Raw genomic sequence first — 23,037 nt, 5'->3', positions numbered from 1 at the left:
AAATACTGATATTTAGATAGACAACATAGATGATAATTGTATGAACATACATTCATACATACATACATACATACATACATGCATACATACATACATTCATACATACATACATACATACATACATACATACATACATTCATACATACATACATACATACACACATACATACAACATACATACATTCATACTACATACATACATACATACATACATACATACATACATATACATACATACATACATGCATACATACATACATTCATAATACATACATACATACCTACATACATACATACATTCATACATACATACCATACATACATACATTCATACATACATACTACATTCATACATACATACATACATACATACATACATACATTCATACATACATACATACATTCATACATACATACATACATTCATACATACATACATACATACATACATACATACATACATTCATACATACATTCATACATACATACATACATTCATACATACATACATACATTCATACATACATACATTCATACATACATACATACATTCATACATTCATACATACATTCATACATACATACATACATACATACATACATACATTCATACATACATTCATACATACATACATACATTCATACATACATACATACATTCATACATACATACATACATACATACATACATACATACATTCATACATACATACATACATACATACATACATACATACATACATACATTCATACATACATTCATACATACATACATACATACATACATACATACATTCATACATACATACATACGTACATGCATACATACGTACATACATACATACATACATACATACACACATACATACATACATACACACATACATACATACATACATACATTCATACATACATTCATACATACATACATACATACATACATTCATACATACATTCATACATACATACATACATTCATACATTCATACATACATACATAAATACATACATACATACATACATACATTCATACATACATACATACATACATACATACATACATTCATACATACATACATACATACATACATACATACATACATAAATACATACATACATCATACATACATACATACATAATACATACACAATACATACATAATACATACACACATACTACATACTACATACATTCATAATACATACAATACATACATACATACATACATACATACATACACACATACATACATACATCATACATTCATACATACTACATACATTCATACATACATACATAATACATACATACATACATACATACATACATACATACATTCATACATACATACATACATACATACATACATACATACATACATACATACATACATACATACATACATACATACATACAAACATACATACATACATCATACATACATACATATATACATTTTTCACCATGATAGATCACTAGCCACTACACATTCTTTATTTTCTCTGTTTGTTTCTTTCTGTGTTCCTTTCTGTAGAAGAGCATAGGCTCGAAATGTTAAAGACTTATTCACTTCCCAAGCATTATACTAATACATCTGTTTGTTGTGTACAACACCTGTCTTCGTCTTTTGTTTTATTGTGAATTCTCCCCCTACTTCATACATACCGCATGACTGTGTAGTAAGAAACTTGCTTCCTAAATACATGGTTCTAGGTTCAGTCCCACTGTATGGTACCTTGGTCAAGTGTCTTCTATTGTAGCTTTGGGCTGACCGAAGCCTTGTGTGTGGATTTGGTAGGCGGAAACTGAAAGAAGCCTGATGTTTCTGTGAGCTGGCAGAAACATTAGCATGCCGGGCGGAATGCTTAGCAGTATTTCGTCTGTCGTTATGTTCTGAGTTCAAATTCCGTCGAGGTCGACTTTGCCTTTCATCCTTTCGGGGGTCGATAAATAAAGTACCAGTTTCGCACTGGGGTCGATGTAATCAACTTAATCCATTTGTCTGTCCTTGTTTGTCCCCTCTATGGGCAATAAAGAAATATATATGTATATATACATATACATAAATATATACATATACATAAATATATACATATACATAAATATATATGTATATATACATATATACATATGTATATATACATATTAATGAGTGCATGTCTTTTGTGTTTGTGTCTATCCTCCCACCAAGCTGATGTGTTTACGTTCTTGTAACTTAGCAATTTAGCAAAAGAGACCAATAGAATAAGTACTAGGCTTACAAAGAATAAGTCCTGGGGTCGATTTCTTCGACCAACACCCTTCATCCAGCATGGCCACAGTCAAATGACTGAAACAAGTAAAAGAATAGAAGAATGTGTGTGTATGTGTGTATGCCTACATACATTGATTATGCATCTATCAGTGAGCATTGAAATCAATCAGGGGGAAAATTTATATTGTAGTACAATAGCCATTGCGTCATTATGGCGTCAATCCATCTTAATAGCCATGGTCACATGACCTGTATTAATAGCAGTGGTAGTCATGTGACCTACTTAATCTTTGCATAGCAAACCAAGCCAAGCCAAACCAAAGCATGTGATTTTTATTTTTTGTGGGGGTGGGCTTTTTCTTTTGCTGATATTTGTTATAAATCTTCGTTACGCTTCTTCAATAACGAACTGAAAACAACAACAGCAACATCAGAAACAACAACAGTATCAATGACAACAACAAACTATAAAATTAATTACAAGAAAAAAAATAATAAATGAGGACCACAACAAAAAGAAAACAACAATAACAAGAACAATAATGGAAAGAAACAGTAAAAAAAGACGATGCAGGTTTTAAAGCAAACGATGGTTTTAAAGGAATCAATATATTGTTGGGTGGTGGTTGTGGATAGTAGTGCTGGTGGTAGTGGCAGAGTGGTATGGCTGGTAGAATCGTTAGCAAGCCGGGAGAAATGCTTAGTGGTATTTCGTCTGCCGTTACATTCTGAGTTCAAATTCTGCCGAGGTCAACTTTGCCTTTCATCATTTCGGGGGCGATAAATTATGTACCAGTTACGCACTGAGGTCGATATAATCGACTTAATCCGTTTGTCTGTCCTTGTTTGTCCCCTCTGTGTGTGTCCCCTTGTGGGCAGTAAAGAAATAGGTATTTCGTTACCCTTTACGTTCTGAGTTCAAATTCCGACGAGGTCGACTTTGCCTTTCATCCTTTCGGGGGTGATAAATTAAGTACCAGTGACGCACTGGGGTCGATGTCTGTCCTTGTTTGTCCTCTCTGTGTTTAGCCCCTTGTGGGTAGTAAAGAAATGGTTAGTGCTGGTAGTAGTGATGTGCTAGTGAGGAAGGTCAGTGTCAATGCAATCAACTAACCCCTCCACCAAAACTTCAGGCCTTTTGTCTAGTACAAAGTACATATATATATCACGTGATCACATGACCGACGAGGCTATCAGATATTGCTACACATCGCTGTTCACAATGCGCTTTGCATTGTTTTAGCCTTCAAATGATGCCACCCTGCTGGCTAAGCGAGCAGGCCAACAGAAGAAAGAGTGAGAGAAAGTTGTGGCGAAAGAATACAGCAGGGTTCGCCACCACCCACTGCCAGAGCCTCATGAAGCTTTAGATGTTTTCGCTCAATAAACATTCGCGACGCCTGGTCTGGGATTGAATTGAACCGCGACTCCTACGTCTGCAAGTCCATTGCCCTAACCACTGGGCCATTGTGCCTCCATATATATTATATATATTAATATATATATATTATATATATATATATATATAGATATATATATATATATATATATATTATATATTATATATATATATATATATATATTATATAATATATATATATATATATATATTATATATATAAATAAGAAATGGAGGAACAGATTCATTTCAATCATCAACTTACAGATATTACCAATTCATATTATTTTATTAACTACTTAAATAGGAACATCCAAATCCAACATAATAAAACAGAATAAAACAATATATATCAATAAGTAAGATAATACCATAAAAATAATACATATAAAATGGATCTTACAGTTGTTTCAGCCTGTAGATAAAGGTATCTCATTGTGCCTATATTACTCTTTTACTCTTTTACTTGTTTCAGTCATTTGACTGCGGCCATGCTGGAGCACCACCTTTAATCGAGCAACTCGACCCCGAGACTTATCCTTTTTGTAAGCCCAGTACTTATTCTATCGGTCTCTTTTGCCGAACCGCTAAGTTACGGGGACATAAACACACCAGCATCGGTTGTCAAGCAATGCTACTATCTTTTAAATTTATTTACGGGAAACATTTTGAATATGCAAGTAAAGTTCCTATTCCATAATGCTGGCCACAGTCTAATGGGGCTGACTGGTGAACTAGTTCTTTGGGGTTGCATTGAGCTGTAACAATATAACGTAGTATAAATATAGTAATTATAACAATAATCCTTCGATGGAATTCATAAACATTTAATGCATACCTACATGTGTTTCCACAAATCCCATGTCTCTTAAAATTACAGTCCATATTCCTGGGAATACTCCTGAAGAAATGAATTCATAAAGATGAGTTACCTGATGCCTATGAATACCGTGGATGACAATGAACATCCCACAATTTCTTATATTATATATATTATATATATATATATATATATATATATTATATATATATAATATGTATATATATTATGTATATATTTCTATCTTCCACTTGTTTCAATCATTGGACTGCAGCCATGCTGGACATGCTTTCAAGAATTTCAGTCAAATGAATTGGCGTCCGTCCTTTTTCTTTCGTTTTGAAAGCCTGGTACTAAATTTATCGGTCTATGTTGCTGAAAACTCTAAGTGACAGGGATGTAAATACACCAACTCCAACTGTCAAATGGTGGTGGGTGACCGCCATTGCAAACACAAAGACATGTGCACATAAATATATATGTATGTATGAATGTATGTATGTATCTATATCTATACATATATATATGTACACGATAGGCTTCTTTCAGTTACTTAATTCTTTATTGCACACAAGGGGCTAAACATAGAGGGGGCAAACAAGGACAGACAAACGGATTAAGTCAATTACATTGACCCCAGTGCATAACTGGTACTTAATTTATCGACCCTGAAAGGATGAAAGGTAAATTCGACCTTGACGGAATTTGAACTCCGAACATAGTGGCAGATGAAATACCTATTTCTTTACTACCCACAAGGGGCTAAACATAGAGAGGACAAACAAGGACAGACAAATGGATTAAGTCGATCGTTAGGTTGTGAGTTTGATTCTTGGTGGTGTGTTGTGTCCTTGAGCAAGTCTCTTTATTCCACGTTGCCCCAGTCCACTCATCTTGCAAAAATGAGTTGTACCTGTAATTCATAGGTCCAGCTTTGTTACATTCTGTGCCATACTGAATCTCCCTGAGAACTATGTTAACAGTATGCACATCTGTTAAGGCGGCACGCTGGCAGAAACGTTAGCATGCTGGGCGAAATGCGTAGCTGTATTTCGTCCGCTGCTACGTTCTGAGTTCAAATTCCGCTGAGGTCGACTTTGCCTTTCATCCTTTCGGGGTCGATTAAATAAGTACCAGTTACGAACTGGGGTCAATGTAATCGACTTAATCCGTTTGTCTGTCCTTGTTTGTCCCTTCTGTGTTTATCCCCTTGTGGGTAGTAAAGAAATAGGTATTTCGTCTGTCACTACATTCTGAGTTCAAATTCCGCCGAGGTGGGCTTTGCCTTTCATCCTTTCAGGGTTGATTAAATAAGTACCAGTTACGAACTGGGGTCAATGTAATCGACTTAATCCGTTTGTCTGTCCTTGTTTGTCCCCTCTGTATTTATCCCCTTGTGGGTAGTACAGAAATAGGTATTTCGTCCGTCGTTACGTTCTGAGTTCAAATTCTGCCGAGGTCGACTTTGCCTTTCATCCTTTCGGGGTCGATTAAATAAGTACCAGTTACTGACCGGTATCGATATAATCAACTTAATCCGTTTGTCTGTCCTTGTTTGTCCACTCTGTGTTTAACCCCTTGTGGGTAGTAAATAAATAGGTATGCACATCTGTGGAGTACTCAGCCACTAGCATGTTTATTTTCATGAGCAGGCTCTTCGGTTGACTGGATAAACTTGAACCCTAATCAACATAACCAGTGGAGTACCAGTTATATCAAAGGGTGTTATACATTGTCAGAATAATTCTCTGTTCATGAGGTTACGTAAGACATTGCACAGCATTACGCATGACATAATGCAATGTTAAATTGAGGTACGGCTTTATTATACTCTCTCTTTACTCTTTTACTTGTTTCAGTCATTTGACTGTGGCCATGCTGGAGCACCGCCTTTAGTCGAGCAAATCGACCCCAGGACTTATTCTTTGTAAGCCTAGTACATATTCTATCGGTCTCTTTTGCCAGACTGCTATGTTACGGGGACATAAACACATCAGAATCGGTTGCCAAGTGATGTTGGGGGGGACAAGCGCTGACTCACAAACACACACACACACACACACATATATATAAGGCGAGCTGGCAGAAACATTAGCACACCGGGCGAAATGCGTAGCCATATGTCGTCTCTCGATACGTTCTGAGTTCAAATTCTGCCAAGGTCGACTTTGCCTTTCATCCTTTTGGGTCGATAAATTAAGTACCATTTATGCACTGGATTCGATGTAATCGACTTAATCCCTTTGTCTGTCCCTGTTGTCCCCTCTGTGTTTAGCCCCTTGTGGGTAATAAAGAAATATATATATATATATATATATATATATATATATAGTTTAACAATTAAGGATAATCTCTTAATAAGGGTTTCTTTTCTTATATAATATATATATATTTATATAAGCAAAACATTCAAACACTGAGATTTGAAATCAGATGTCACTACTATTCATATCATCTGTGGATAAATTTTAAATTTGCTGATATCACCATCAGTGACATAAGTGGATCGCAGGCGCAATAGCATTAAATAGATATGAATCATAAATTTATACAAAGCATAAGGATGCTTAACAAGCTAGAAATAAGAGCTAAAGTCTTAAATTTATCCACCGTACCGCACCAAGATAACAGAGAAAAAGAGTATGCAAGGAAAGCAGACAGGATTAAAACATTTAACTGCACAAATAAAAATATTATGCAATTAGGGATATCCACAGACCAGGTTTTGGCTTCTGGGTATTTAATGTATATATATATGTAGGGAGAGTTTACGAAAAAAACAGACGATGAAGACAGTTGGTGTACAAAGCAAACAGATGTATTAGTATAACACTCAGGAATAGAAAAAGTCTTTTACGTTTCGAGCCTACGCTCTTCTACAGAAAGGGACACATAAAAAATAAGGAGAGAAAAAAATGTGTGATATATATATATATATATATATATATGTGTATATATATATATATATATATACGATGGGCTTCTTTCAGTTTCTGTCTACCAAATCCACTCACAAGGCTTTGGATGACCTGCAGCTATAGTAGAAGACACTTACCCAAGGTGTCACGCGGTGGGACTGAACCCAGAACCATGTGGTTCATAAGCAAGCTACTTACCACATGGTGATGTTAAGGCAGTAAAAGGCAGAATAAGGTGGCTTTAGATGGTGTTTGAGGCAGCTAAGGTAATGTTTGGAAGCACCAGAGCAGGATACAGTGGTTAAGTGGCGGGGGTTGACACGGTGTTGAACAAGGCATTTTGTTTTGTTTGTAATGTGTCCATGTGTGATGGGGACTAATGACTAATGATTTAGAAATGATAATGAGGGACACTGAGCTTTCATGCACACACACACACACATATATATATATACATAATCACATGCATGCATGTTCATCCATGAAATAGGCATGCAGCACATGTGTGAAAAGTGTGCACAAACTGACACGTATATATATATATATATATTATTATATATACATATATATATATATAATATTATATATATATATATATATATATATGTATATATATATACATATATATATATATATATATATATATCTATATATATATATTATATATATATACATATATATATATATATAATATATATATATATTATATATATATATACATAGATATATATATATATATATATATATATATATATATATATATATATATATATATATACTATATATATATATATATATATATATAAATTATATTATATATATATAATCTATATATATATAATATTACATATATATGTATCTGTTTGTGTGTAATATAATATATATATATATTATATACATATATATAGATGTATCTGTTGTATATATACATACTCATATACATATATGCATGTTCACTGCATAAACACAACAAACAAGCAAACACACATACTTTTAAATGTTGACTTTCACCTGCACACACACACACACACAGACAGACACACACACGCGCACACACACACACACACGCGTGCGCGTTCGCGCGCACACACACACACACACCCAAATGGCCGTGCAGGCACGTGCTTGGGCATTGAGATATACATTAGTGAGGCAAGATTGTTAGAAGCAGTGGTGATATAGGTGGTGGTGGTGGTGGTAGTGGTGTATGGAGAATGTTGGAGGTGGCAGCTGTGGTGGTAGTGGTGATGATGATGGTGGTGGCAGTGATGGTGGTGGTGATGCTGGCAGTGGTGGTCAGTGTTAGTTTTAGTGGTGGTAGTAGTGGACAGAGATAGTGATGGGGAGAGTAGATGGTGGTAGTGGTTGGGAGTGGCTAATATGTAGTAGTAGTAGTAGTAGTAGTAGTAGTAGTAGTAGTAGCAGCAGCAGTAGTAAAAGTATTTTGATGATGCTGGTTATTGTCATTACCACCATCATCTCCGTTTGTTGTAATGTAGTGACACATGGCAGCAATTGTGGAGTGATGAGACAGCAGTGATCATGTCTTTTATTATCATTATTATTATTATTATAATTATTATTATTATTGAGTGAGAGAGCAGTGCATGCCATCAAAGTGACACTGGGGTAAAATATACGAAGCCCAGCATACCCATCATGACTACCCGTCTGATAAGGGTACACCAGGCACATGCATCACAACCATATGTGCGCGACATGGTGATCTCATATCAAGATAAACAGCACATGACCTTGCAGGTGGGGCCCAGTTAGAATTTTCTTCTGCTCGAGTAATCCATCCCGCTCAAAAGGTCCCTGAATAAGGGTTGTTTAAGGATGATGAACAAAACAACCATGTTTCCAAAAGTGGATTATCCAAACCCCAAAGAATCCCTCTCAACACATGGCTATGATGCTCCCCCACTACTTCTACTCATGATCAGAGATGCACATATCGTCAGCCACTAAGGGATGCTCACTGGTTAAGGTCAAACAACTGACAAGCAAATCTGTGGTATTATTATCATTATTATTATTATTATTATTATTATTATTAATTATTATTATTATTATTATTGTATTATTATTATTATTATTATCAGTATTATATTATTATTATTTTATTATTATTTTATTTTATTATATTATTATTATTATTTTATTATTATTATTATATTATTATTATTATTATTATTATTATCATTATTATTATTATTATTGTTATTATTATTATTATTATTATTATTATTATTATTATTATTATTATTATTATTATTATCAGTATTATTATTATCATTATATATATTATTATTATTATTATTATTATTATTATTATTATATTATCATTATTATTATTATCATTATTATATTATTATTATTATTATATTATTATTATTATTATTATTATTATTATTATTATTATTATTATTATTATTATTATTATTATATTATTATTATATTATCATATTATATTATTATTATTATTATTATTATTATTATATTATTATTTCATTATTATTATTATCATTATTATTATTATTATTATTATTATTATTATTATTATTATTATTATTATTATTATTATCATTATTATTATTATTATTGTTATTATTATTATTATTATTATTATTATTATTATTATTATTATTATTATTATATGAAGGCACATGGCTCAGTGGTTAGAGCGTCGGGCTTACGATCGTGAGGATGTCAGTTCGAATCCCGGACCAGGCTGCATGTTGTGTTCTTGGAGAAGACACTTTATTTCATGTTGCTCAAGTTCGCTCTGCTGTAGAAATGAGTTGCGACATCACTGGTGCCAAGCTGTATCGGTCCCTTTGTCTTTCCCTTGGATAACATCAGTGGTGTGGAGAGGGGAGGCCTGTATGCATGGGCGACTGCTGGTCTTCCATAAACAACCTTGCCCGGACTTGTGCCTGGGAGGGTTACCTTCTAGGTGCAATCCCATGGTCAGTCATGACCGAAGGAGGGCTCAGCATTATTATTATGTTAGCATACTGGACAAAACACTTAATAGTATTTCACCTTTTGCTACATTCTGAGTCCAAATTCCACCGACATCAAATTTGACTTTCATCCTTTCAGGGTCGATAAATTAAGTACCAGTTACGCACTGGGGTCGATGTAATCGACTTAATACCTATGTCTGTCCTTGTTTGTCCCCTCTGTGTTTAGCCCCTTGTGGATAGTAAAGAAATAGGTATTTCGTCTGCCGTTACGTTCTGAGTTCAAATTCCGTCAAGGTCGACTTTACCTTTCATCCTTTCGGGGTCGATAAATTAAGTACCAGTTACGCACTGGGGTCGATGTAATCGACTTACCTCTCCCACAAAATTTCAGGCCTTGTGCTTAGAGTAGAAGATTATTGAGTATAAAGCTCCCCCTCCCCACTCTGTAGGTCATGATCATGCAGTCATTCCCTTAGCATGGAGTTGGGGGGTCGACTGAATAATGGATTGTGACCACCCCCAGATCTATTGGGTTGTCCAGAAAGTACATGCTGATTTATAGTAGCTTAACTTTCACTTATTTTAGAACATGGTTGAGTCCATAAAATAGGATTTGACTACACCTCCATTTAGAGTACAGTTTAAGCTATCTTTTCGGGGAAGAAGGTTTATGTTCCTATAACCTGTGTGAATTCTGTAACCCTTTAAAATGGAAGATAAGAAAGTTCATTTTCGGCACTTGATGCTTTGGGAACCAGACAAAAATTGCTGCAGCTCGGCTGATTTATAGTAGCTTACCTTTCAACTTATTTTAGAACATGGTTGAGTCCATAAAATAGGATTTGACTACACCTCCATTTAGAGTACAGTTTAAGCTATCTTTTCGGGGAAGAAGGTTTATGTTCCTATAACCTGTGTGAATTCTGTAACCCTTTAAAATGGAAGATAAGAAAGTTCATTTTCGGCACTTGATGCTTTGGGAACCAGACAAAAATTGCTGCAGCTCGGCTGATTTATAGTAGCTTACCTTTCAACTTATTTTAGAACATGGTTGAGTCCATAAAATAGGATTTGACTACACCTCCATTTAGAGTACAGTTTAAGCTATCTTTTCGGGGAAGAAGGTTTATGTTCCTATAACCTGTGTGAATTCTGTAACCCTTTAAAATGGAAGATAAGAAAGTTCATTTTCGGCACTTGATGCTTTGGGAACCAGACAAAAATTGCTGCAGCTCGGCTGATTTATAGTAGCTTACCTTTCAACTTATTTTAGAACATGGTTGAGTCCATAAAATAGGATTTGACTACACCTCCATTTAGAGTACAGTTTAAGCTATCTTTTGGGGATTTTTGGGAAGAGGGTTATGTTCCTATAACCTGTGTGAATTCTGTAACCCTTTAAAATGGAAGATAAGAAAGTTCATTTTCGGCACTTGATGCTTTGGGAACCAGACAAAAATTGCTGCAGCTCGGCTGATTTATAGTAGCTTACCTTTCAACTTATTTTAGAACATGGTTGAGTCCATAAAATAGGATTTGACTACACCTCCATTTAGAGTACAGTTTAAGCTATCTTTTCGGGGAAGAAGGTTTATGTTCCTATAACCTGTGTGAATTCTGTAACCCTTTAAAATGGAAGATAAGAAAGTTCATTTTCGGCACTTGATGCTTTGGGAACCAGACAAAAATTGCTGCAGCTCGGCTGATTTATAGTAGCTTACCTTTCAACTTATTTTATTTAGAACATGTTGAGTCCATAAAATAGGATTTGACTTACACTCCATTTAGAGTACTTTTAAGCTATCTTTTCGGGGAAGAAGGTTTGTTCCTATAACCTGTGTGAATTCTGTAACCCTTTAAAATGGAAGATAAGAAGTTCATTTTCGGCACTTGATGCTTTGGGAACCAGACAAAAATTGCTGCAGCTCGGCTGTTTATAGAGCTTACCTTTCAACTTATTTTAGAACATGGTTGAGTCCATAAAATAGATTTGACTACACCTCCATTTAGAGTACAGTTAAGCTATCTTTTCGGGGAAGAAGGTTATGTTCCTATAACTGTGTGAATTCTGTAACCCTTTAAAATGGAAGATAAGAAAGTTCATTTTCGGCACTTGATGCTTTGGGAACCAGACAAAAATTGCTGCAGCTTGGCTGATTTATAGTAGCTTACCTTTCAACTTATTTTAGAACATGGTTGAGATCCAATAAATAGGATTTGACTACACCTCCATTTAGAGTACAGTTTAAGCTATCTTTTCGGGGAAGAAGGTTTATGTTCCTATAACCTGTGTGAATTCTGTAACCCTTTAAAATGGAAGATAAGAAAGTTCATTTTCAGCACTTGATGCTTTGTGTCAGGTGTTTGTCCCCCCAACATTGCTTGACAACCGATGCTGGTGTGTTTACGTCCCTGTAACTTAGCGGTTCGGCATAAGAGACCAATAGAATAAGTACCATGCTTACAAAGAATGAGTCCTAGGGTTGATTTGCTAGACTAAAGGTGGTGCTCCAGCCTGGCTGCAGTCAAATGACTGAAAAAAGTAAAAGAGAAAGAGAGAGAGAGAGAGAGAGTAGTACAAGGACTGAAGCAAGTAAAATAATAAAAGAATAAAAGAATATATAGTAAAGGTAAATCATGGTCGTCAGCTAAACCTGACTAAGGCTGTGAATAATACCTACATTGCTAGACATAGGAGCTAAAAAGCTCCAATGAAAAGGGCTGCAATCATCTGGGAAACTGAAGCAAGAATTCCTTAGACTGACCTGACAATTTTGGCTATTTCTGTGTGTATGTGTGTGTATATCTCTTTTACTCTTTTACTTGTTTCAGTCATTTGACTGTGGCCATGCTGGAGCACTGCTTTTAGTCGAGCAAATCGACCCCAGGACTTATTCTTTGCAAGTCCAGTACTTACTCTATCAGTCTCTTCTGCCAAAACGCTAAGTTATGTGGACGTAAACACACCAGCATCGGTTGTCAAGTGAAGTTGGGGGGGACAAATACAGACACACAAACTTATACACACACATACATACACATACACACACACACACACACACACACACATACACACATATATGTATATGACGAGCTTCTTTCAGTTTCCGTCTACCAAATCCACTCACAAGGCTTTGGTCGGCCCAAAGCTATAGTAGAAGACACTTGCCCAAGGTGCCACGCAGTGGGACTGAACCTGGAACCATGTGGTTGGGAAGCAAGCTACTTACCACACAGCCACTCCTGCACCTATATATATACTCTTTTACTCTTTTACTTGTTTCAGTCATTTGACTGTGGCCATACTGAAGTACCGCCTTTAGTTGAGCAAATCGACATCGGGACTTATTCTTTGTAAGCCCAGTACTTATTCTATCGGTCTCTTTTGCCGAATCGCTAAGTTATGGGGACGTAAACACACCAGCATCGGTTGTCAAGCGAAGTTGGGGGGACAAACACAGACACACAAACACTTACACACACACATACATATATATATATATATATATATATATATATATACGACCGGCTTCTTTCAGTTTCCATCTACCAAATCCACTCACAAGGCTTTGGTCGGCCCGAGGCTATAGTAGAAGACACTTGCCCAAGGTGTCACGCAGTGGGACTGAACCCGGAACCATGTGGTTGGTAAGCAAGCTACTTACCACACAGCCACTCCTACGTCTATATATATATATATAATTATTAAATTTAATTAGAGGATGTGTAAGCCTCATGAAGGAATAGTTTCATCGAAGGAAGTACTGACCCAGTAGCTAGTATTGTTAGGGAATGAAATTCTCTTAAAACAATAGCTGTATATATGAAGCATTTAGTTTATATTCATTTAAAAGAAGAAAAGAAAATGGTGTGTTTATTAACAGCAAATTGGTCATCTTCACTAAATGCAATTGAATTTGCTGTTAACAATGAACAATTATTAACTTCGTAATCTCCATTTTCTTTTCTTCTTTTATATATATATATATACATATATATACAGGAGTGGCTGTGTGGTAAGTAGCTTGCTTGCCAACCACATGGTTCCGGGTTCAGTCCCACTGCGTGGCACCCAAGGCAAGTGTCTTCTACTATAGCCTCGAGCCGATCAAAGCCTTGTGAGTAGATTTGGTAGATGGAAACTGAAAGAAGCCCATCGTATATATGTATATATATATGCGTGTGTGTGTTTGTGTTAATGTGTTTGTCCACCCAACATCGCTTGACAACCGATGCTGGTGTGTTTATGTCCCCGTCACTTAGAGGTTCGGCAAAAGAGACCGATAGAATAAGTACTGGGCTTACAAAGAATAAGTCCCGGGGTCAAATTGCTCGACTAAAGGCAGTGCAACAGCATGGCCGCAGTCAAATGACTGAAACAAGTAAAAGAGTAAAAGAGTAATATATATATATACACACACATTACAGATACAGGGTAAAGAATTATTAATTTAATAATCAATAAGTTTTACCAAGCAGTTTCGGTATGGAAAAAAAACCATTATTGGTAAAAACTTGTACAAGAAGTTTTTTATATAATTATAAATATAATTAAGGCTTTAGCAACAAGTTGTTTCACCACATACTGAAAATTTAGAAATAGCAGCCAAAAGACAGCTAATTCTTATAACTACAAATATGAATCGTAGACTCTCTTTACTCTTTTACTCTTTTACTTGTTTCAGTCATTTGACTGTGGCCATGCTGGAGCACTGCCTTTAATCGAGCAACTCGACCCCAGGACTTATTCTTTTGTAAGCCCAGTACTTATTCTATCGGTCTCTTTTGCCGAACCGCTAAGTAACGGGAACATGAATAAACCAGCATCGGTTGTCAAGCAATGCTAGGGGGACAAACACAGACACACAAACACACACACGCATACATATATATACACATATACAACGGGCTTCTTTCAGTTTCCATCTACCAAATCCACTCACAAGGTATGGGTCGGCTCGAGGCTATAGTAGAAGACACTTGCCCAAGGTGCCACGCAGTGGGACTGAACCCGGAACCATGTGGTTGGTAGACAAGCTACTTACCACACAGCCACTCCGGCGCCTGTTTGATTTTGTTATTTTTTCTTCTTTTTGCCTATCTGAGTTACAAATATTGTTGTCTGTGGAATCATATTTGTACAATGTTTTCCAAACAAACCTAATAATGTCTGTGTGACAAGGAATTTGCTTCCCAACCACATGGTTCCAGGTTCAATCCTACTGTGTGACATCTTGGGCAAGTGTCTTCCAGTATAGCCTCAGGCCAACCAAAGTTTTGTGAGTGGATTTGATAGATGGAAACTGAAAGAAGCCTGTCATATATATATGTGTGTGTGTGTGTGTGTGTGGTGTGTGTGTGTGTGTGTGTATTTGTGTTTGTATTTGTCTTCCAACCACTGCTTGACAATTGTTGTTGGTGTGTTTACATCCCTGTAACTTAGTGGTTCAACAAAAAGAGTCCGATAGAATAAGTACTAGGCTTATAAAGAAAAAGTCCTGTGGTTGATTTACTCAACTAAAGGCGATGCTCTAGCATGGCCGCAGTCAAATGACTGGAACAAGTAAAAGAAAACACAATAAACAATACAATAATAAAAAAAAAAAAATAATAATAATAAACGAAGTATTTCTTTTAATTTTCATAAAAACATCAAATTTATGATGGAGTGGATATATAATGTGGATAGTTTGGTATATATTGGGTTGTCCAGAAAGTTTGTGCCGATTTTTAAAGGAAAGAAAAAGGTCAATAAATACCTGCCATTACATTTTTAATCAACCAAATATGAACCATTTTGTTGCACAATGCGTCTCCATCTTTCCTTTAACTTGAAAATACCCTCTTCCCACAATTGAGGTGGTTTCATGGCAAAGAATTCATCAAGGTATCTTTTTATGTCATCCGAGGAATTGAAATGTTTACCATTAAGACTATTCTGCAGAGACCTGAATAAGTGGAAATCCGAAGGAACAATATCTGGTGAATATGGAGGGTGGGGTAACACATCCCAGCCGAGCTGCAGCAATTTTTCTCTGGTTCCCAAAGCATCAAGTGCCGAAAATGAACTTTCTTATCTCCCATTTTAAAGGGTTACAGAATTAATACAGGTTATAGGAACATAAACCTTCTTCCAGGAAAAGATAGCTTAAACTGTGCTCTAAATGGTGGTGTAGTCAAATCCTATTTTATGGACTCAACCATCTTCTAAAATAAGTCGAAAGGTAAGCTACTATAAATTGGCATGAACTTTCCGGACAACCCAATAGATGTATGTGTGTGTGTTTGGGTTTTTTTCTGAGCATATGTGTGTGTGTATATGTATATGTGTTTGTATGTGTGCATGTGTGTTCATATGTGTGTGTGTGTGTGGTTAAGAAGCTTGCATTGCAATCCCATGTTTCTGGGTTCAAAAACATGGCACCTTGGGCAGGTGCCTTCTACTATAACCTGAGGCCAACCTTGTGACTGAATCAATTCGATGGAAACTGTGTGGAAGTCTGCTGCTTTCAATTCTCATCGAAACTGCTGTAACTACGGTGTTTTCTAGATAGCGATGTTGATCCTATTCCAAACCCATTTTGTGTTGGGCAACAAATTAGCTTAATTTTACTTACTTAGGCCCATTACTCCCTATGGACCATAGGCTGTCAATGCATCACAGGCCCTTGATGGACCCTAGGCTGTCTGTTGATGGCTTCCCTCCACTGTTTTGACTCTGGGCTGCCTACTGCTGGTCAGAAGAATGAAGTGAACCTTGCAGCTTCCTTTTGAATTTTGCAACACCATGTCATACGTTTCCATGATGGAAAGCATTCCTCTACCTGCTGCTGCTGTTGCAGTTGCAGTTGCTGTTGAGCGAAGCGGTCTTCGTCCCAGAGCTCGCAAGATGGGAGAAGTCTGAAACGTGGTCCTTTGCTATTCGTAAGACCCGCAGAAGAGAAAGCAGGTCAACCCCTGACACGAGAGCATCGACGGATGGATGAATGCGCATCCAGGCTCAGCGGTTGCGTAGGAAGTCGGGGACAAGAAACAGGAAGAAAGAGTGAGAGAAAGTTGGAGTGAAAGAGTACAACAGGGGTTGCCACCACCCCCTGCTGGAGCCTCATGGAGCTTTAGGTGTTTTCGCTCAATAAACATACACAACGCCCAGTTTGGGAATCAAAATCGCGATCCTCCGACCGCGAGTCCACTGCCCTAACCACTGGGCCATTGTGCTTCCTGCTGCTGCTGCTGCTGTTGTTGTTGTTCTTCTTCTTCTTCTTTCAATCAGGACTCACGCCATTAGCCACAAAGAATAATCTCTAATTCGAGCCTACTCTAAGCTACTAAGAATGCGTGTGGCAACTTGAAGATCCACCCACCACATACGATAGACTTGGCGGTTGCACGGGCACGAAAGCTACGTTGTTATCCTCATTCCATAAACGGTGGCTTTTAACAAGTGGAGAGCTGAACCATCCTGGGGTACAGAGGATTCGCAATCTAGACTAGGATCTGAAAGTTTACCACACCATAGGGGGTTACACCATGGTTCCTTTGCTTTGTGGCAGAAGTAGGAAGAAAGAGTGAGAGAAAGTTGTGGTGAAAGAGTACAGCGGGGTTCACCATCACCCTTCCTCCACCAGAGCCACATGAAGCTTAGGTGTTTTTGCTCAATAAACACTCACAACACCCGGTCTGGGAAGCGAAACCGCATTCTTATGACCGTGAGTCCCCTGCCCTAACCTCTGGACCATTGTGCCTCCACCTGCTGTTGTTGATTTTGAATTGTCATTTCTACTGCTGTAACTGTGCTTTTTTCTAGGTAGGGATGTTGACCCTATGCAAACAAGCCCATTTGGTGTTAGGTAATGAATTAGCCCGATCATTACACTTTTAATTAGCATAATCATTACGTTTTTACTCAGTTAAACCTTTCACTCCAATGGACCGTAAGCTGTCACTGACTTCCCTCCACTGCTTTGACTCTGAGTTGCCTCCTGCTGGTCAGAAGAGGGAAGTCAGCCTTGCAGCTTCCTTTTTGATTATGCTGCACTGTGTAAGGCCTTCCTCTACCAGATCTTGCTGGTTTTGGATTGTCATCAATGCGTCTGTCACTTTGCTTTTTTTCTAGGTAGGATATTGACCCTAAGCAAACCCCTTTTGCATTAGATGAGGAATTAGCATAACCATGAGACTTTTAGTTACTTAAGCCTTTTGCTCCCTCTGGACAATAAGATATTGACAACTTCTTTCCACTATTTTGACTCTGGGCCATCTCCTCCTGGTCACAAGAAGGAAGTCAATTTTGTAACTTCATTTTGGATTTGCTGGTTTGTATAAGAGCTTCCTCTCCAAGCGCTTGTCAGATTTGGATTGCCATCAACATTTCTGTAACTTTGCCTTTTTTTTCTAACTTGAAGTGTTGGCCCTATGCAAACCCATTTTCACCGTCATTGGAAGATATGGTCAGCATAGGAGGCCTTGCTAGGAGCTTATACTCCTCTGACACAGCTCTCAGAGTTATTGAGACACACAAGACACTCCACTGTAACAAGGGCTGAACTTTGTGCTGGTAATTGATAATGATAAGTGAAGTGAAGTAAAACCAGTGTGTGTTTCTTTTTGGCATAATGACTCACCCAAAATACAATATAACAGAGTACCATTGTGTTAAAGTGTTTGATCTTGTTTCTGGTATTGTTCCATTGTTAAGGTTGCTGAAAGCATAACACCCATAGACATGACGTTATGGGCAGAATATTAGAGACCCTTTTGTGCTACCAGACTGCCCTTCAGTTCTATAATACAATAAAAAAGAAGGGTGGATAAAAGGGATGAAGATCCTTCATGAGTCATATTAACTCATAGGGCTGTTTTCCTGGATTCCATGGTGCATATATCCACCCCCCACTGGACATGACGTTGGTCCATTGCAGGATTATACATTTTTGCCAGCCGAGTGGACTGGAGCAATATGAAATGAAGTGTTTTGCTTCAGAACACAACACATTGCCTGATCCAGGAATTGAAACCACAACCTTACGATCATGAGTTCAACACCTTAACCACTAAGCCACATGCCTCCACATATACATATATATACACATACATATATATGTATGCGTATATATATATGTATGTGTATATATATATATATATATATATATATGTAGAAACACTGCCAGATCAGACTGGAGCCTGGTGCAGCCTCCTAGCTTCCCAGACCCTGGTCGAACCGTCCAACCCGTGCTAGTGCGGAAAACAGATGTTAAACGATGATGATGATATATATATGTTCCTTCTCAAGCCATGCGAGGCTCATAAGGGACGATTTCCCGGTTTCAATGGCTTAGAAATTCCCCACCTGGACAGGACGCCGGTCTGTTCCAGGATGATTCTTTTTTGCCAGCTGAGTGGACTGGAACAACATGAAAATGAAGGGTTTTGCTCAAGAACACAGTGCATTGCCTGCTCCAGGAATCGAAACCACAATCTTACAATCATGAGTTCAACACCCTAACCACTAAGCTACCCACCTCCATATCTCTATGATACAAACTTCTGTTTAAAGCGATTTAAATTAATACCATCCGTTAAAATTTGATGTTAAATTTATGCTCCAATCTTGCTCCTGCTTATTAACGACAAACATATTTTTCTAACTTATTCGTTATTTTGACCTGAAATAACAGCAGCACATTTCAATAAAAATATGATGAAGCTGGTGGCACGTAAAAAGCACTCTCTGAATCGTGGCCAATGCCAGCGCTGCCTTGACTGGCTTCCATGCCGGTGGCAAGTAAAAAGCACCATCCGAATCGTGGCCGATGCCAGCGCTGCCTTGACTGGCTTCCGTGCCGGTGGCACGTTAAAATGCACCAATCCGATCGTGGCCGTTGCCAGCCTCGCCTGGCACCTGTGCAGGTGGCAAGTAAAAAGCACCCACTGCACTCACGGAGTGGTTGGCGTTAGGAAGTGCATCCAGCTGTAGAAACACTGCCAGATCAGACTGGAGCCTGGTGCAGCTTTCTGGCTTCCCAGATCCCCGGTCGAACCGTCCAACCCATGCTAGCATGGAGAACGAACATTAAACGATGATGATGATGATGATGATGATGAAGAAAAGGTTAATTCTTTTTGCTAACAACTGGCCTGATTAATACGACAAGATTTGTCAACTATCAGTATTTCTATAGCGGTGTTATTGTATGGGGCTGAGACATGACAAACAACAGTTAAGTCAAATAAGTAAATACAATCATTCATCAACAGATGCTTGCGTAGTATACTTAAAATTAGTTGGCCCGAACACATAAGCAATATGGAGCTATGGCAAAGAACAAATCAAGTTTCGATTAGGGAGCAAATATTTAAGAAAAAGTGGAAGTGGATTGGTAGCACAATTAGAAAAGACACACCAAATGTAGCGAAAAGTGCTTTAAAGTGGAAACCGGTTGGATATAGAAAGAAAGGTAGGCCTAAGAACTCATGGTGGAAATCAACACAAAAGGAACTAGAGAAAGGGGGGGCATTCGTGGCAGAGTATGAGTACAGAAGTGAAGAATTATGCGACATGGAATTCAACTATAAGTGGCCTATACTCCGTGTTGGAGGGTTAAAGGCATAAAGAAAGAAAGAAGAAGAACAACTGGCCTGAGATAGCCTTTGGTTCTTTGATACAAATGTCTCACTTTAAAATGGTTTCATTTATAAGCTTACATCAAAATCTTGTGTCAATTTATGTTCCAGATGCCAAATTAACGACCAAGTTATTTTATTAAATTCTTCATTATTCTGAAAATTAATTGAAACAAGAAGCAGTGTATTTCAACAAAAATGTAGCAATGACTTGGTTAATAAATGTGACATGAGGGTTTGATAAGTATGTAAATTTGGAAAATGTTCAAAATTTAAGTTGTACTTCTACTCTTTTACTATTTTACTCTTTTAATTGTTTCAGTCTTTAGTCGAGCAAATCAACCCCAGGATTTATTCTTTGTAAGCCCAGTACTTATTCTATCGGTCTCTTTTGCCGAACTGCTAAGTTACGGGGACGTAAACACACCAGCGATGTTGGGGGACAAACACAGACACACAAACATATACACACACACACACACACACACACACACACACCACACACACACACACACACACATATATACATATATATACAATGGGCTTCTTTCAGTTTCCATCTACCAAATCCACTCACAAGGCTTTGGTCATCTCGAGGCTATAGTAGAAGACACTTGCCCAAGATGCCATGCAGTGGGACTGAACCCGGAACCATGTGGTTCGCAAGCAAGCTACTTACCACACAGCCACTCCTACACCTTCTGTTCATATATACTTGTAAATCACCATCATCATCATCATCGTCATCAACATCATCATCATCAAGGCAACAAGCTGGCAGAATCATTAGCACTTGGGGTGAGATGTTTACTGGTATTTCATCTGTCTTTACGTTCAGGGTTCAAATGACGCCAGGGCCAACTTTTCCTTTCATCCTTTCAGTGTTGATAAAATAAGGACCAGTTGAGTGTTGGGGGTCAATGTAATCAACTTACCCCTTCCACTTAAATTGCTGGCTTTGCGCCAAAATTTGAAAGCATTATTATTATTCATATTATTATTATTATCGTTATTACTACTAGTGCAGTGAGCTGGCAGAGTCGTTAGCACCCCAGACAAAATGCTTAGTGGCATTTTGTTTGTCTTTACATTCTGAGTTCAAATCCTGCTGAGGTCAACTTTGCCTTTCATCCTTTCAGGGTTGATAAAGCAAGTCCCAGTTATGCACTGGGGTCGATGCAATTGACTATTCTCCTCCCCCAAATTTCAGGCCTTGTGCCTACCGTAGAAATGACTACTACTACTGCTACTACTACTACTACTACTACTACTACTACTACTGCTGCTGCTGCTGCTGCTGCTGCTGCTGCTGCTGCTACTGCTACTACTGCTACTACTACTGCTACTACTGCTACTACTACTACTACTACTACTACTGCTACTACTACTACTACTACTGCTACTACTACTACTACTACTACTACTGCTGCTGCTGCTGCTGCTGCTGCTGCTGCTACTGCTACTACTGCTACTACTACTGCTACTACTGCTACTACTACTACTACTACTACTACTACTGCTACTACTACTACTGCTACTGCTACTACTACTACTATTACTACTGCTGCTGCTGCTGCTACTACTACTACTACTGCTACTACTACTGCTACTACTACTACTACTACTACTACGACTACTACTACTACTATCATTATTTTTATTACCATTGTAATTTCAGCAGCTTCTGACCCCCGGTTTCCAGTATTCAAGTCCTCGCTGAAGTCTGATGAGTCTTTACCAAACATGGACAGACCAATTGATTCTGACAAGCTTGACCTGAGCAATGCTGATTCAGAAGCTTTGAAAACCTTGCTTAAGGGTATGACAATGCCTCCTTCCTTTGGAATTTAACAGCTCTAAATATGTGCACACTTGGATCCATCCGTCCGTCCGTCCATCCATCCATCCATTAATCCATCCATCCATCCATCCATTAATCCATCCATCCATCCATTAATCCATCCATCCATCCATCCATCCATTAATCCATCCATCCATCCATCCATCCATCCATCCATCCATCCATTAATCCATTCATCCATCCATCCAT

General features: G+C 37.6%; 1 protein-coding gene across 1 annotated transcript in view; it reads left to right on the top strand.

The window, feature by feature from the left end:
* LOC115230297 overlaps positions 1-23,037 on the top strand; it is a 54,456-nt gene that overhangs the window by 6,113 nt on the left and 25,306 nt on the right. The window contains exon 2 of the mRNA XM_029800500.2: positions 22,666-22,806. Within this exon, the coding sequence (XP_029656360.2) occupies positions 22,666-22,806 (141 nt within the window). The remainder of the gene's footprint in view (positions 1-22,665; positions 22,807-23,037) is intronic.

This window comes from Octopus sinensis, unplaced genomic scaffold (assembly GCF_006345805.1).
Source record: "Octopus sinensis unplaced genomic scaffold, ASM634580v1 Contig15224, whole genome shotgun sequence".
In the NCBI taxonomy this organism is placed as follows: domain Eukaryota; kingdom Metazoa; phylum Mollusca; class Cephalopoda; order Octopoda; family Octopodidae; genus Octopus; species Octopus sinensis.
Note: the sequence above shows the minus strand (reverse complement) of the source record. Positions and strands in the feature narration are given on the sequence as shown.